The sequence below is a fragment of the Molossus molossus genome, unplaced genomic scaffold (genome assembly GCF_014108415.1).
Source record: "Molossus molossus isolate mMolMol1 unplaced genomic scaffold, mMolMol1.p scaffold_m16_p_14, whole genome shotgun sequence".
Classification (NCBI taxonomy): domain Eukaryota; kingdom Metazoa; phylum Chordata; class Mammalia; order Chiroptera; family Molossidae; genus Molossus; species Molossus molossus.
The window spans coordinates 78,192,604-78,207,095 of NW_023425349.1; the positions used below are offsets into that span (position 1 = coordinate 78,192,604).

General features: G+C 36.7%; 1 protein-coding gene across 2 annotated transcripts in view; it reads left to right on the forward strand.

Moving 5' to 3' along the window:
- IFT74 (intraflagellar transport 74) overlaps positions 1–14,492 on the forward strand; it is a 106,481-nt gene that overhangs the window by 35,837 nt on the left and 56,152 nt on the right. For both annotated transcript variants that reach the window (XM_036261026.1, XM_036261027.1), the window contains 2 exons: positions 1,124–1,262; positions 3,083–3,145. In XM_036261026.1, coding sequence (XP_036116919.1) covers positions 1,124–1,262; positions 3,083–3,145 — 202 coding nt within the window. The remainder of the gene's footprint in view (positions 1–1,123; positions 1,263–3,082; positions 3,146–14,492) is intronic.

Sequence of the window (14,492 nt, forward strand, 5' to 3'; positions counted from 1 at the left end):
TATTTGATTATTATGATAATGTTTATAGGAAGATTTCTGAGTTTTGGTTATGTTATTCTAATGGGGTATGAGTGTGTAAAGAGTGTTGGGGCCGCCCATATGTGGATCTGAAGGGCTTGGCTAGTGATTGCGAAAACTGTAGAAGTTGGTATCTACATGTGAAAGAGATTAAATAGTAGAATAATCATTTTGAAACAAAATAGAAATTTATGACATTGGGACTAAAATTTATCTTCAAGAAAGCTTTTTATATGTAGATCTTGAAGTATTTACATGATAACTAGCATCTTACCTTTTTATTTTTTTCAGGATTTTTCTCTATTTTATTGGTAATTGACCTTGCATAAGGCAATAACTGGTACATGACTGGTATTTCTTTTGGTTATATGATAAAGATTATTATTGTTTGTAATTACTTTTACTACTACTACTTGTATATGATTGTACTTGTAATGTTTCTGTTTTGTTTTTTAGGAAGTTATTATTTTGCAGTGCTAAAATACAATTGATAATTTGTGGAATGCCAATTTTAATATTAAAGCGGTAGATAAAAGGGAATTAATTTAAGCAAAACATGTTAATCTATAGCTATGATTTTTAAAAATCAAATTGTACTATTGGTCTCCCTTCACCTACTTCAGTCAGAGCTGTGTTACTTTATATGATTTACATGGTAAACTTCTATACAAGATTTCATTTGGTCAAAGAATTCTGTAGCTAAGAGATGTTTGAAAACAACTATTCTAAAATTTAACTATTTTATTTGTCTTGAGGGTATGATAGCAAAAATTGTAAATATATTCTCATATATGTTGAAGGCTTTAATGATTTTCTGCTATAATTTTTGTGTTTTCTTATAAGAATGTAAGTAAAATGGAGAGTAAGGAAATAGAAGCATTTGGGGATTGAAAAGACAAAGACATAAAGTGAGTTTGTGCTGCTAGGGGCCACATTTTGTATAGGTCAAATAAAATTATTTTGTACATTTATAAGGACTTTTAGATCATAAACTGTGGTTTATTAAATTTAAGTACCCTATTTAATTGAGACCAGGACCTGAGCAAAATTAATTGATGTTTTTTTCGTCCATATAGTAAGGAATATTGCACACTTTTGGTTTCAGGAAGGAGAAACAAATTAGAAGTGTAGAAGAAGAAATTGAACAGGAAAAACAAGCAGCAGATGGCATTATCAAAAATATGTCTCCTGAAAAACAAGTCAAGTACATAGAAATGAAAACCACAAATGAGAAATTATTACAGGTAATATTAATTACTACTTTGGGCCAGGCATATAGCAATCTTGCTACTATGGGCAGCATTGGCGTACCTTGAGAGCTTCACTAGACTTATGGCTCAGTCTTCATTTAAACGATGTGCCTAGATGATTTGTATGGATCTGAGAAACACTTATCTAGAAAACTATATTTTCTTATAGTTCATGATGACCTAGCTTTTACAATATTATTTGTTCATTTCTATATATCCTTCATTGAATGTCACAAAGACATAGGAAAACACTTGTTTTTTAATCAACTTTTAATGGCAACATTAAAAGGCCTTATATATCTAAGACATATGAATATTTACTTTTTTTCCTTTTCTTCCTGCCTAATAAGCAGCAAACCTTTTTTTTTTTCTTTACTGATTTTTTTTTTTAAGAAAGAGAGGAAGGGAGAGGGAGAGAGAGAAACATCAATGAGAGAGAACATCAGTTGACCACCTCCTGTATGCCCTCCACTGGGAATTTGTCCCACAACCTGTGCATGTGTCCTGACTGGGAATCAAACTGGTGAACTCTTGGTGCATGGGTCGATACTCAACCCATGTTAAGCCACACCAGTGGGGCAAAATCTTTTTTTTTATTAAGGTGTTTTAATGTTGACACTATTACAAATATCCCCCACCTTTACCCACCTCCATCCACCCCTGCCTCCTCCTCCCTTGGCCTTCACCACACTGTTGTATGTGTCCATAGGTTGTACATTTTTGTTCTTTAGCTAATCCCTTTACCTTCTTACCCTGTCACCTTCACCCCCTCCCTTCTGGTATCTGCCAATCTCTTCCATGTATCCATGATTTGGGTTTCATTTTGTTTGTCAGTTTATTTTGTTCATTAGATTCTTTCATTGACAGTTTAATACAACTTTTATTTTAGGCAGTATTTATAAAATACAATGAAACATTGAAGAAAGGGTATTACAGATATGCCAAAATGTAGTAAATCCTGCGTGGAGGTTCTCAAATAAGCAGTGATCAGTTTACGGGTCTTATCCCTTAAAGGAGTGAATCATGTAAATTGCTATAGGTCTTGGCCCTAAAAAAATTAGGGACATGTTTAGTCTTCTCACTACAATAAAATAAAAATTTTAAAAATATATTAATTTTAAAAAGGAATTAGGCCAAATATATTAAAACATGGTTAAGAAATTCAAAATCATAACTTTAAACAATAACAATGAGTCTGAGGGCTTCTGATATTTAACTGATGATAACAGTGATGTGATGATTCAGTGTGAAAAGGACTGGCTACCTTTGACAAGCTTATAAGTTTTTTTTTTTCCTTTATTGATTTGAGAGAGGGAGGGAGGAAGAGGGAGACAGAGAGATAGAAACATCGATGAGAGAGAACATCAATTGGCTGCCTCCTTCATGCCCCCCACTGGGGATTTGGCCCACATCCTGGGCATGTGCCCTGACCAGAAATTGAACTGGCAACCTCCTGGTGCATGGGTCTCAACGCTCAACCACTGAGCCACACCAGCGGGGCTAAAGTTTTGTTTTTTTTTTAATTCTCACACAAGGATATGTTTCCATTGATTTTTTTTTTTTTTTTAGAGAGAGAGAGAGAGAGAGAGACAAACATCAATGTGAGAGAGAAATATATCTATTGGTTGCTTCCCATAAGCCACAGACTGGAAATTGAACGAACCCACAACCTAGGTATGTGCCCTGTCCTAGAATCAAACCCTTTACCTTTCAGTGCGTGGGATGATGCTCAAACTAACTGAGCTATACCAGCCAGGGCCAAATTTATTCTTAATGTAACTGTCATGTATATTTTCTTTTTCCTCTTCTTTTAGGAATTAGATACACTTCAGCTGAAACTAGATTCACTGAACGTGAAGAAAGAGAGTCTAGAAGCTGTAAGTATAAAAGCAAATAAGGGTTCTTATATTACTCAGCTACAAAAGATAATTAAACTATATATATTAATGGAAATTATTCAAGTACATATTTATTTAGAACTTTACTTATGGAAGTATAATAAAATTTTTCCCTGTTCAGGACCATAAATATCCTAATTTGGTAAGAAGTTAGATTTAGTTATTAAATACATACAATGTACAAAACAAGTAATTCAGTCTGCTGGGGCATATAAAATATAGTAGTAATTTAAAGACATATGAACAGAAATGAGATCATGGCAGCAGAATAGAGGGAACCTCCAACTGCTTGCTCACAACACCAAATGGACTTAGAGCTGAACTGCAGGGCAACTGGAATGAAAAGCCAGTTTAAGTGAAGCCAATCTGAAATATGGTAAACATGAAACACAGAGAAAAGACAGGAGAGGGTGAGCCAACGCACATATGTGCACAGCTGGGAAGCCAGAGATTTATTGACTGTGGAGCCCAGTCCTACTGTGAGTGCATGGTCTGAACACCACATAGATATTCCCAATTCAGAAAAACAAAAAGAGGAAGAGGAACCCATGTAGCACCATGTGGTAGGTAACGCTGAAGAGTTGTCCATCCTGGAAGCTCAGCCATGGCATCCCAGGGAAAAAGTGTTCTCTTTGTAGTAGCACCAGGGGCAACTACTCCAATTAGGGATTCAGGGAGGGGCCCAGTGACAAAGCTCCACAATGCAGACCTCTGCAGTGGGAGGGAGCAGAACAGTACACCCAGCAGTAGAACACTGGGCAGAGAGGCAGACGGGAGTGGATGTGTGTAAGTAGGGAAAAAAAGAGAGAGAAAGAGATTGGACCTCCATACTCCACCTTCACCTCAAGTACACTGAATGTGCCCTGCCCTCAACCTGCAAATCTGCTGGTCTGCCCCATTCTGCTATGATTCCAGCCAAGGGAAAACAGTGCAGGGCTGGGAATATACACCCCTACAACTTCTTTGGACAGTGTGGGGGACAAGGACACCTGGCCAGAAGCCCTGCCCAGGGGTGGTCTGCTGCGCATAGGGGCTGATTTTTGTATTTGTTTTTATTTTTATTTTATTTTTTTAATCCCCTCCTTCTCTGAGAGGCATCCAGGGAGTGTCAGGGAGCCAGGCAGAGCTGAAATATTGAAGCATTGTGGGTTTGGGTCTGGATATTTTTCTGCCCTGGAGACAGAGGGGTGTGTGGTGGGCCTTCCAGCAGATATAAGCTTCCCAGTGAGTACAGCCTGCCAGCTCAGCTCTGGGAAAAAGAGGAAGTGCCCACAACCACTTCTACAGAAGGCACTACCCTCAACACTCAACAGGAGTCTGCTTAAACCACCCCTGCCAGGCCCCAGATACCCCCAAAGAGGAAAGGGAAAACATTTCAGAGTGGGGTCATTTAGGGTGAGTCCCAAGGCAAACCCAGTCTCTGGGCTTCAGAGGACCCGCCCATAGAACTGCTTCAGTCTCTGCACTGCAGGGTTTCAGACTGGTGGTGGAAAGCCAGGCAGGGATAGCGACTGACATTGGTTACACCAGAAAACTTATGAGGAGGCCTGTGATTGGCACACCAAACGGCCAGTGTTGGACAGCATCTGAGCAAAATCCAGCGAGCACAAAAAAGAACAAGTCCATAGGGTGAACATAGTAGGCATCAAAATCTGCGGAGCCAAACACCACTTGTTTTTCTTCCTTTTTTTCTTTTTATTTCTTGAGTATTATTTTGTATATAATCTCTCTGTTTTTTTAGATTTCACTTTATTTCTGCTTTTTTTTCTTCCACTTATATCCCTTAACTCTTTCAACAAGAGAATTCTCCAGAAGAGCTAAATGAAATGGAGAGATGCAACTTATCAGATAAAGAGTTCAGAGTAATGATTATAAGGGTCCTCAGGAACTTAAAAACAGATATAGAAACTATTAAAAACAACTACTCAGAAATAAAGAATGACATAGCAGAGATAAAGAATATATTGGAAGGAATAAACAGCAGAATAGAAGCAGCCAAGCATCGAATCAGTGAATTAGAAGACAGTGTAGAAAAAAATGAATCAGAGAACCAAAACGAAAAAACAATTAAAATCAGGAGGATAGTTTAAGGGCATTTTGTGACAATATGAAATGTGACAACATCTGCATCAGAAGAATACCAGAAGGACAAGAAAGTGAACAAGGGTTAGAGAACCTGTTTGAAGAAATAATGGAAGTGTCCCTAACCTAATGAAGGAAAAGTCACATGAGTTCAGGAAGCATAGAAAGTCTCAAAAAAGAACCCAAAGAGGCCCACACCAAGGCATCATAATTAACATTTAAAAATTAAAGGCAAAGAATCTTAAAGGCTCAAGAGAAAAGCAGTTTGTTACCTACAAAGGAGCTCCAGAAAGGCTGTCAGCTGATTTCTCATCAGAAACACCACAGGTCAGAAGGCAATGGCATGAAGTATTCAGGGTAATGAAAACCAAGGATCTGAAACCAAGACTACTCTAAGAACGGCTTCACAGGGGAGATTTACCAAACATTCAAAGAATTAACACCCTTTCTCCTCAAACTATTCCAAAAAATTAAAGAGGAAAGAAGACTTCCAAGTTCTTTTAATGAGGCCAATATAATCCTAATTCCAAAACCGGGTTAAGATACTACAAAGAAAGAAAATTACAGGCCAATACCCCTGATGAACATAGACACAAAAATCATCAACAAAATAGTAGCAAATCAGATCCAGCAATATATTAAAATAATTATTCAACATGACCAAGTGAGATTTATTCCCGGGATGAAAGGCTGGTACAATATTTGCAAATCAATAAATGTGATACACCACATAAACAAAATGAAAGATAAAAAATCATGTAATCATATCAATAAATGCTAAAAAATCATTTGACAAAATCCAGCACCTATTTTTGATAAAAATTCTTGGCAAAGTGAAAATAGAGGGATTGTACCTCAATATAATAAAGGCAGTATGACAAATCTCTAGCCAATTCACTTTAAAACAGGAACAGCCTAGGAATGTCTACTTTCTCTACTCTTATTCAATATAGTACTGGAACTCTTAGCCACAGCAATTAGACAAGAAGGAAAAATAAAAGGGATCCAAATTGGAAAGGAGGAAGTGAAAGTGTCCTTATTTGCAAATGATGTGATATTATAAATAGAAAACCCTAAAGACTACATCAAAATCTACTAGAGCTAATGAATGAATTTGGCAAAGTGGCAGCATACAAAATTAGTATCCAGAAATCGATGGCATTTTTATACACCAATAATGAACACTCAGAAACTAAAAAAACAATTCCATTTACTATTGCAACAAATTAATTAAGATACCTAGGAATAAAATTAACCAAGGAGGTACAATAACTGTCTCAGAAAACTACAGAACATTGATAAAAGGAATAGAAGAAGATATAAAAAAGTGGAAGCATATATCATGTTCATGGATTGGAAGAATCAACATAATTAAAATGTTCATACTACCCAAAGCAATCTATACATTCACTGCAATCCCTATTAAAACACCAACTGCATATTTCTCAGCACTAGAACAAAAACTCCAAAAGTTTATATGGAACTGAAAAAGATTCCAAAAGCCACAGCAATCTTGAAAAATAAGAACAGAGTTGGAGGGATCACAATACCAGATATTCAGGTTATAGTATGAAGCCATTGTAATAAAACAGCCTGGTACTTGCACTAGAACAGGCATGTAGATCAGCAGAACAGAGAATCCGGAAATCAACCCAAGACATTATGCTCAATTAATATTTGACAAAGGAGGCAAAAACATGCAATGGAGTAAAGACAGTCTCTTCAGTAAATGGTGTTAAGGCCTAGCTGGTATGGCTCAGTGGATTGAGCAATGTCCCATGGACTGAGAGGTCCCAATTCAATTCCTAGTAAGGGCACATGCCTGGGTTTTGGGCTTGATCCCCAGTAAGGGGTATGCAAGGGGCAGCTGATTGATGTTTCTCTCTCATATTGATGTTTCTATCTCTCTCCCCTTCTCTCTTTCTAAAAAAATCAATAAAAACATATTTAAATAAATAAATGGTGTTTGAAAAATTGTACAGGTACGTGCAAAAAAAAATGAAACTATAAGACCAACTTATAACATACACAAGAATAAACTCACAATGGATAAAAGACATAAATGTAAGTTGTGAAACCATAAAAATCCTAAAAGAAAATGTAGGCAGCAAAAACTCAGTCATCACAGGTAGCAGAATATTCACTGATACATTACCAAGGGCAAGAGAAAAAAAGTCAAATGTTTATAAATGGGACTACATCAAACTAAAAAGGTTCTACACAGCAAAAGAAACCAGCATCAAAATGAAAAGGTAACCCACTGTATGAGATAACATGTTTTCCAATTATATATCTGATAAGGGGTTGATTTCCAAAATATATAAAGTACCCATATAGCTCAACAAAAGGAAGATAAATACTTCAATTAAAAGTGGGCAGAGGCTGCCTGATACATAGCAATCCAGGCAAAACAGGACAGAGTTTTAACTCTGGAATTAAAGAAGCAGCCAACACCAGTGTCATGCAGTGTGCTTCTTTTCCACAAGAATCCTTTATCAAGAATTCATAGCAGAGACAGAAATGGCAGCAGACTGAGTGGAAGCTACATAGACTGTCTCCTAGGACTGAACTGTTATTACAACTGAAGTAAAGACAAATTACCAGGAAAAGCCAATGGAAGAGCAAATAGAGAGGACCCCGTATAACGAGGGACAGACAGGATACCAAACTGAGCCTGGAAACCAATGAAAATGAACACATAACAATACAGCAAAAGCTGTATGGGATGCAGCAAAAGCAGTTCTGAAATGGAAAAAAAAAAAAGCTGTATGGGATGCAGCAAAAGCAGTTCTGAAATGGAAATTCATAGCTCTACAGGTCTACCTCAAGAAACAAGAAAAATTAAAAATTTCTAATTGATTTTCTAACCCCACAACTTAAGGAACTAGAAAATAAACAAAAGGAAAAACCCAGAGCAAGTAGAATGAAAGAAATTGTACATGTAGAGCAGAAATAAATGATGTAGAAACTAAAACAACAACAACAACAACAACAACAAAAGTTCAAAAGATCACTGAAATAAAGAGCTGGTTCTTTGAAAAGATAAACAAAATTGATGGACCCTTAGCTAGACTCACCAAAAGTGAAAAAGAGAGGACCCAAATAAACAAAAACAGAAATGAAAGAGAAGTAACAGTTGACACCACAGAAATACAAAGATCAATTAAAAATACTATGAACAATTATACGCCAGCAAATTGGATAATCTAGGCAAAATGGACAAATTTCTAGAAACACAGAGTCTCTCAAAACTGAACTGGGAAGAGAGACAAAACTTGCACAGACCAATAACAACTAAGAAAATTGAAGATGTAATCAAGAAAACTTCAGCAAACCAAAGCCCAGGGCCCAACAGGTTCACCAGGGTGTTTTACCGAACATTCAAAGAAGATCTAACACCCATTCTTCTCAAAGCTATTCCAAAAGTCCAAGAAGAAGGAAGACTTCCAAACTCATTTTATGAGGCCAGCATAATTCTAATTCCCAAATCAGATAAAGACACTACAAAGAAAGAAAATTACAGGCCAATATCCCTGATGAACATAGATGCCAAAATCCTTAACAAAATACTAGCAAATCTGATCCAGCAATACATTAACAAAATTATTCATCATGACCATGTGGGATTAATCTCAGGGATGCAAGGATGGTACAATATTAGCAAATCAATAAATGTGATATACCACATAAACAAAATGAAAGATAAAAAACATATGATCATATTAATAGATGCTGAAAAAGCATTTGACAAAATCCAGCACCCATTTCTGATAAAAAGGCTAAGCTGTGTTGGAATAGAGGGATCATATCTCGACATAATAAAGGCCACATGTGAAAGACCTACAGCCAACATCATAGTCAGTGGGCAAAAACGAAAAACATTTCCCTTAAGAACAGGAGCAAGACAGGGATGCCCACTTTTACCACTCTCATATAGTATAGTACTGGAAGTCTTAGCCACAGTAATTACACATGAAGAAAAATAAAAGGGATCCAAGTTGGAAAGGAGGAAGTGAAACTGTCATATTTGCAGATGGCATGACATTGTACAGAGAAAACCCTAAAGAATCCATCAAAAATCTATTAGATTTAATAAATGAATTTGGCAAAGTAGCAGGATACAAAATTAATGTCAAGAAATCAATGGCATTCTTGTATACCCACAACAAACTCAATGAAAGAGAAACTAAAAAAGCAACTCCATTTACGGTTGTGGCAAAAAACAAACAAACAAAAAAAAACTAAGATATCTAGGAATAAACTTAACCAAAGACTTAAAGGACCTCTTCACAGAAAACTACAGGTCACTTTAAAAAGAATTAGAGGATGATATAAAAAAGTGGAAGCATATTCCTTGTTCATGGATTGGATGAATTAACACCATTAAAATGTCCATACTACCCAAAGCAATCTATAGATTCAATGCAATCCCCATCAGAATATTAACAACAGCCCTGGCTGGTTTGCCTCAGCAGTTAGAGCATTAGCCTGTGGACCAATGAGTTGTGGCTTCGATTCTGGCCAAGGGCATGTACCTCAGTTCTGGTTCGTCCCTGGCCCTGTTTGGGGTCATGCAGGAGGCAGCCACTCGATGTGTACCTTTCACGTTAATGCTTCTCTCTCTTTCCCTCCCACTCTATCTAAACAAAAATGAAGAAATGTCCTTGGGTGAGGATAAAAAATATATATATCAACGACATATTTCACAGAACTAGAACAAATACTCCAAAAGTTTATATGGAACTCAAAAAGACCACGAATAGCTATAACAGTCTTGAAAAAGAAGAACAAAGTAGGAGGGATCACAATACCGAATATCAAGTTATACTACAAAGCCACTGTAATCAAAACAGCCTGGTACTGGCACAGGAACAGGCATATAGATCAGTGGAACAGAACAGAGAAATTGAACCAAGACAATATGCTCAATTAATATTTGACAAAGGTGGCAAGAGCATAGAGTGGAGCAAAGACAGCCTCTTTAATAAGTGGTGTTGGGAAAATTGTACTGCTACATGCAAAAAAAAAATTAAACTAGACCACCAACTTATACCATACATGAGAAAAAACTCTAAATGGATAAAAGACTTAAATGAGACCTATGAATTCATAAAAATTCTAGAAGAAAATGCAGGCAGCAAAATTTCAGATATCACATGCAGCAGAATTTTCACTGATACAATGCCTAAGGCAACAGAGACAAAAGAAAAAATGAACACTTGGGACTACATCAAACTAAAAAGCTTCTGCACAGCAAAAGAAACAACTATCAAAATGGAAAGGGAACCCACTCTATGGGAGAATGTAATTACCAACGATGCATCACAGATGTGGCTAATTTCCAAAATATATAGAGTACTCATACAACTCAACAATAGGAAGACAACCCAATTAAAAAATGGGCAGAGGACCTAAATAGACACCTCTCCCAACAGGACATACAAATGGCCAAGAGACATATGAAAAAATGCTCTACATAACTAATCATCAGAGAGATGCAAATTAAAACGACTATGAGGTATCACCTCACACCTGCCAGAATGGCTGCCATCAACAAATCATCAAACAAGTGCTGGTGAGGGTGTGGAAAAAAGTGAACTCTAGTACACTGCTGGTGGGAATGCAGACTGGTTCAGCCACTATGGAAAACAATATGGTGTTTCCTCAAAAAATTAAGAATTGGCCCTGGCCGGTTTGGCTCAGCAGTTAGAGCATCGGCCTGCGGTCCTGAGAGACCCGGGTTCAGTTCCCGCTAAGGGCGCGTACCTCGGTTGCAGTTTGTCCCCGGCCCTGGTCGGTTGTGTGGGTGGCAGCCACTCGATGTGTTCCTTTCACATCGATGTTTCTCTCTCTCTCTCTGTTCCTCTCTCTCCCTCCCACTTTACCTGAACAAAAAATGGAAAAATGTCCTCGGGTGAGGATAAAAAAAAAAAAAAAAATTAAGAATTGAACTACTTTTGACCCAGTGATCCCACTTCTAAGAATATACCCTAAGAAGCCTGAAATATCAATCAGAAAGAATATGTGTACCCCTATGTTCATTGCAGCACTATTTACAATTTCTGAGGTCTGAAAACAGCCATAGTGTCCATCAATCATTGAGTTATAAAAAAGCAGTGGTACATATACACAATGGAATACTATGCAGCTGTCAGAAAGAAAGATCTCTTATCTTTTGAGACGACATGGAGGGACCTGGAGAGTATTATGCTAAGTGAAATAAGCCAGGCAGAGAAAGACAAATATCACATGACCTTTGTTATTTGTGGAATGTAGTGGAAAAAATAAGGTGATGAACAAAATAGACCCAGAGACATAGTAGTAGGGTACAGACTGAGAAACCTCAGAAGGAGGAGTGAGAGGGAAGAGATAAACCACAGAACTTATATGCATGTATGTATAACCAATGGACACAGACAACAATGCTGGGGGAAAGGGATCAGGATCAGGAGGAGGGTGTAAATGGGGCCAAAAGGAGAAACATCTCTAACAAAAATAAATTTTTAAAAAATAGAGGATCTGAATGCACATTTTTCCAAACAGGACATACAAATGTCCAATAGATAAATTAAAAAATGCTCAACGTCACTAATATCAGAGAGATGCAAATTAAAACGACTGTGAAGTATCACCTCACACCTGCCAGAATGGCTGCCATCTCAACAAATCAACAAATGACAGGTGCTGAAGATGATGTGGAGAAAAGGGAACCCTGGTACACTACTGGTGGGAATGCAGACTGGTGCAGCCAATATGGAAAACAGTATGGAGTTTCTTCAAAAAATTAAAAATGTAACTGCTGTTTGCCCCAGTGATCCCACTTCTAGGATTATATCCTAAGAAGCCTGAAACACCAATCAGAAAGAATAGATAGATAGATAGATAGATAGATAGATATATAGATAGATAGATATAGATATAGATATATATATAGATATATATATGCCTATGTTCATAGCAGCACTATTTACAATGGCTAAGATCTGGAAACAGGCCAAGTGACCATCTGTAGATGTGTGGATAAAAAAAGTTGTATATTTACACAATGGAACACTATGTAGCTGTAAAAAAGAAGTCTCTCTTACCCTTTGAGACAGCATGGAGGGACCTAGACAGTATTATGCTATGCAAAATAAGCTGGTCAGAGAAAGATAAGTATCATATGATCTCACTCATATGTGAACTCTAATGAACAAAATAAACTGATGAACAAAATAGATTCAGAGACATGGAAGCATGGCATATCGACTGATGAATCTCAGTGAGGAGCGGGGTGGTAAGAGATTAACCAAAGAACTTTTATGTATAAACGAAGGACACACAATAGTGTGGTGAAGGCATGGGCGAGGGGGAGTGGAGTGAAGGGGGTCAGTGGGGGGGGGGGATTTCTGTAATACTTTCAACAACAACAAAAATGAAAGGGCCTGGCCAGTGTGGCTCAGTGGTTGAGCGTTGATCCATGCATCAAGAGGTTGCTGGTTTGATTCTCAGTCTGGGAACATGCCCAGGTTGTGGGCCCAATACCCTGTTGGGGGCATGCAGGAGGTGGCCAATCGATGTTCTCATCGATGTTTCTCTCTCTCTCTCCCTCTCCCTTTTTCTCTCTCAAAATCAATAAAGAAAAAAAAACTTTTTTAAATGAAAGAAAAACAATAAAGACATGAACAAGAGACTAAAAACGAATGAAGAATATGAAAAATTACTTTTTCACCAAAGATGTAAAAGCTTGCATTTATTTTATTTATTTAAGTCAGTAAACAAATCATGTTTATGGTAAAAAAAATTTTTTTGAATAAGATGAAAGTAAAGATGCTTGTTTTTTTGTTTGCCCTTTTTCCAGATGTAACTACTCTTACACTTATTGAGTGTTTCCTAAGTGCTTTTTTGATTTTTTGATACAGAGCACCAGCATTGTCATCGAATCTTCTTAGTAATCCTGTAATCCTAACTCTGTTTTACTGTTGTGGAAAACCTTAAGTGGGATTCATGCTTAATATGTTGTCTGCAGCTTTTTTTTTTTTTTCACCTAACATTCTCTTGAAATCTGTTCACATCAGCTTTTATAAAGCTTCCTCATTATTTTGAAATCACTGCACTTTATTACATTATATAACTATCATACAGCTTTATAATGAATAGATTGTTTATAGTTTGGGGGGGGTATAAGTAATGCTGCAGTGAAAACATACATTTTATGCAAAGCTTTGTGAGTATATCTTAAATTTTTTGCAGTGGGTCAAAATATACACACTTCTAAATTGTGAGATTGCCAAATTGCCTTCCAAAAAGGTTGTTGCATTTTGTACATATGAGAGGCTTACTTTCACCTGTACTAACTGACAGCAGGCATTTCCCACCTTTTCCATTTGCGCTAGTTTAATAGGTAAAAATTACTATCTTGTTTTAATTTTCATTTTCATGAAGTTATTTTTATATATTTTTGGTCAATTTATTTCTTTTTCTGTGAACTACCTTTTCATGTCCCTTCCACTTCAATATACTGCCTTTCCTGATTTCCTATGGAGTCAAGTAGATACAATGATAAGATTAGTAACAATTGTAGATTGACATGATTATTGTCACCTCGCTTGCCAAAGAAATAAATATGAGTATTTTATAATCATTTTTTTTGGAAATTTGCTATTAAGAATAGTTTGCTTTGCTCTGACCAGTTTGGCTCAGCAGTACAGCATCGGTCCCGGGTTCAGTTCCAGCCAAGGGCACGTACCTCCCTTGCAGTTTGTCTCCAGCCCTGGTCAGGGTTGTGCAGGAAGCAACCAGTTGATATGTCTCTCTCACGTTGATGTTTCTCTCTCTCCCTGAAGATAAATAGAAAAATAAAAATATCCTTGGGTGAGGATAAAAAAAATTGTTTGCTTTAAAATATTAAGATTTTTTTTTTTGGTATCAAATTGCCCATATATGGATATACATACGTTTTATTTTTTTGGATCTCTATGCTAATAGAAATATACCTCATGGAATAAGGACAATGTTTAGTATTAACACAGCCAGCTTGCAGGATTTGTTTTTTTGTTTTTTGTTTGTTTTGTTTTTTTGTTTTTAAGGCACGTGAGAGTGTGGAAAAGGTGTAAGCTATAACCTTAGATTTAGGGTTTGTATTAATACCACCCTTTTTTGGGATTAGTGCATATGTGCTTAAAATAACAGGAATTTGAAAAAAAATTTTCTGTATTCTCAAGTCAAGAAAATGTAAATCACTAGTTCTATTTAACTTTTGCCA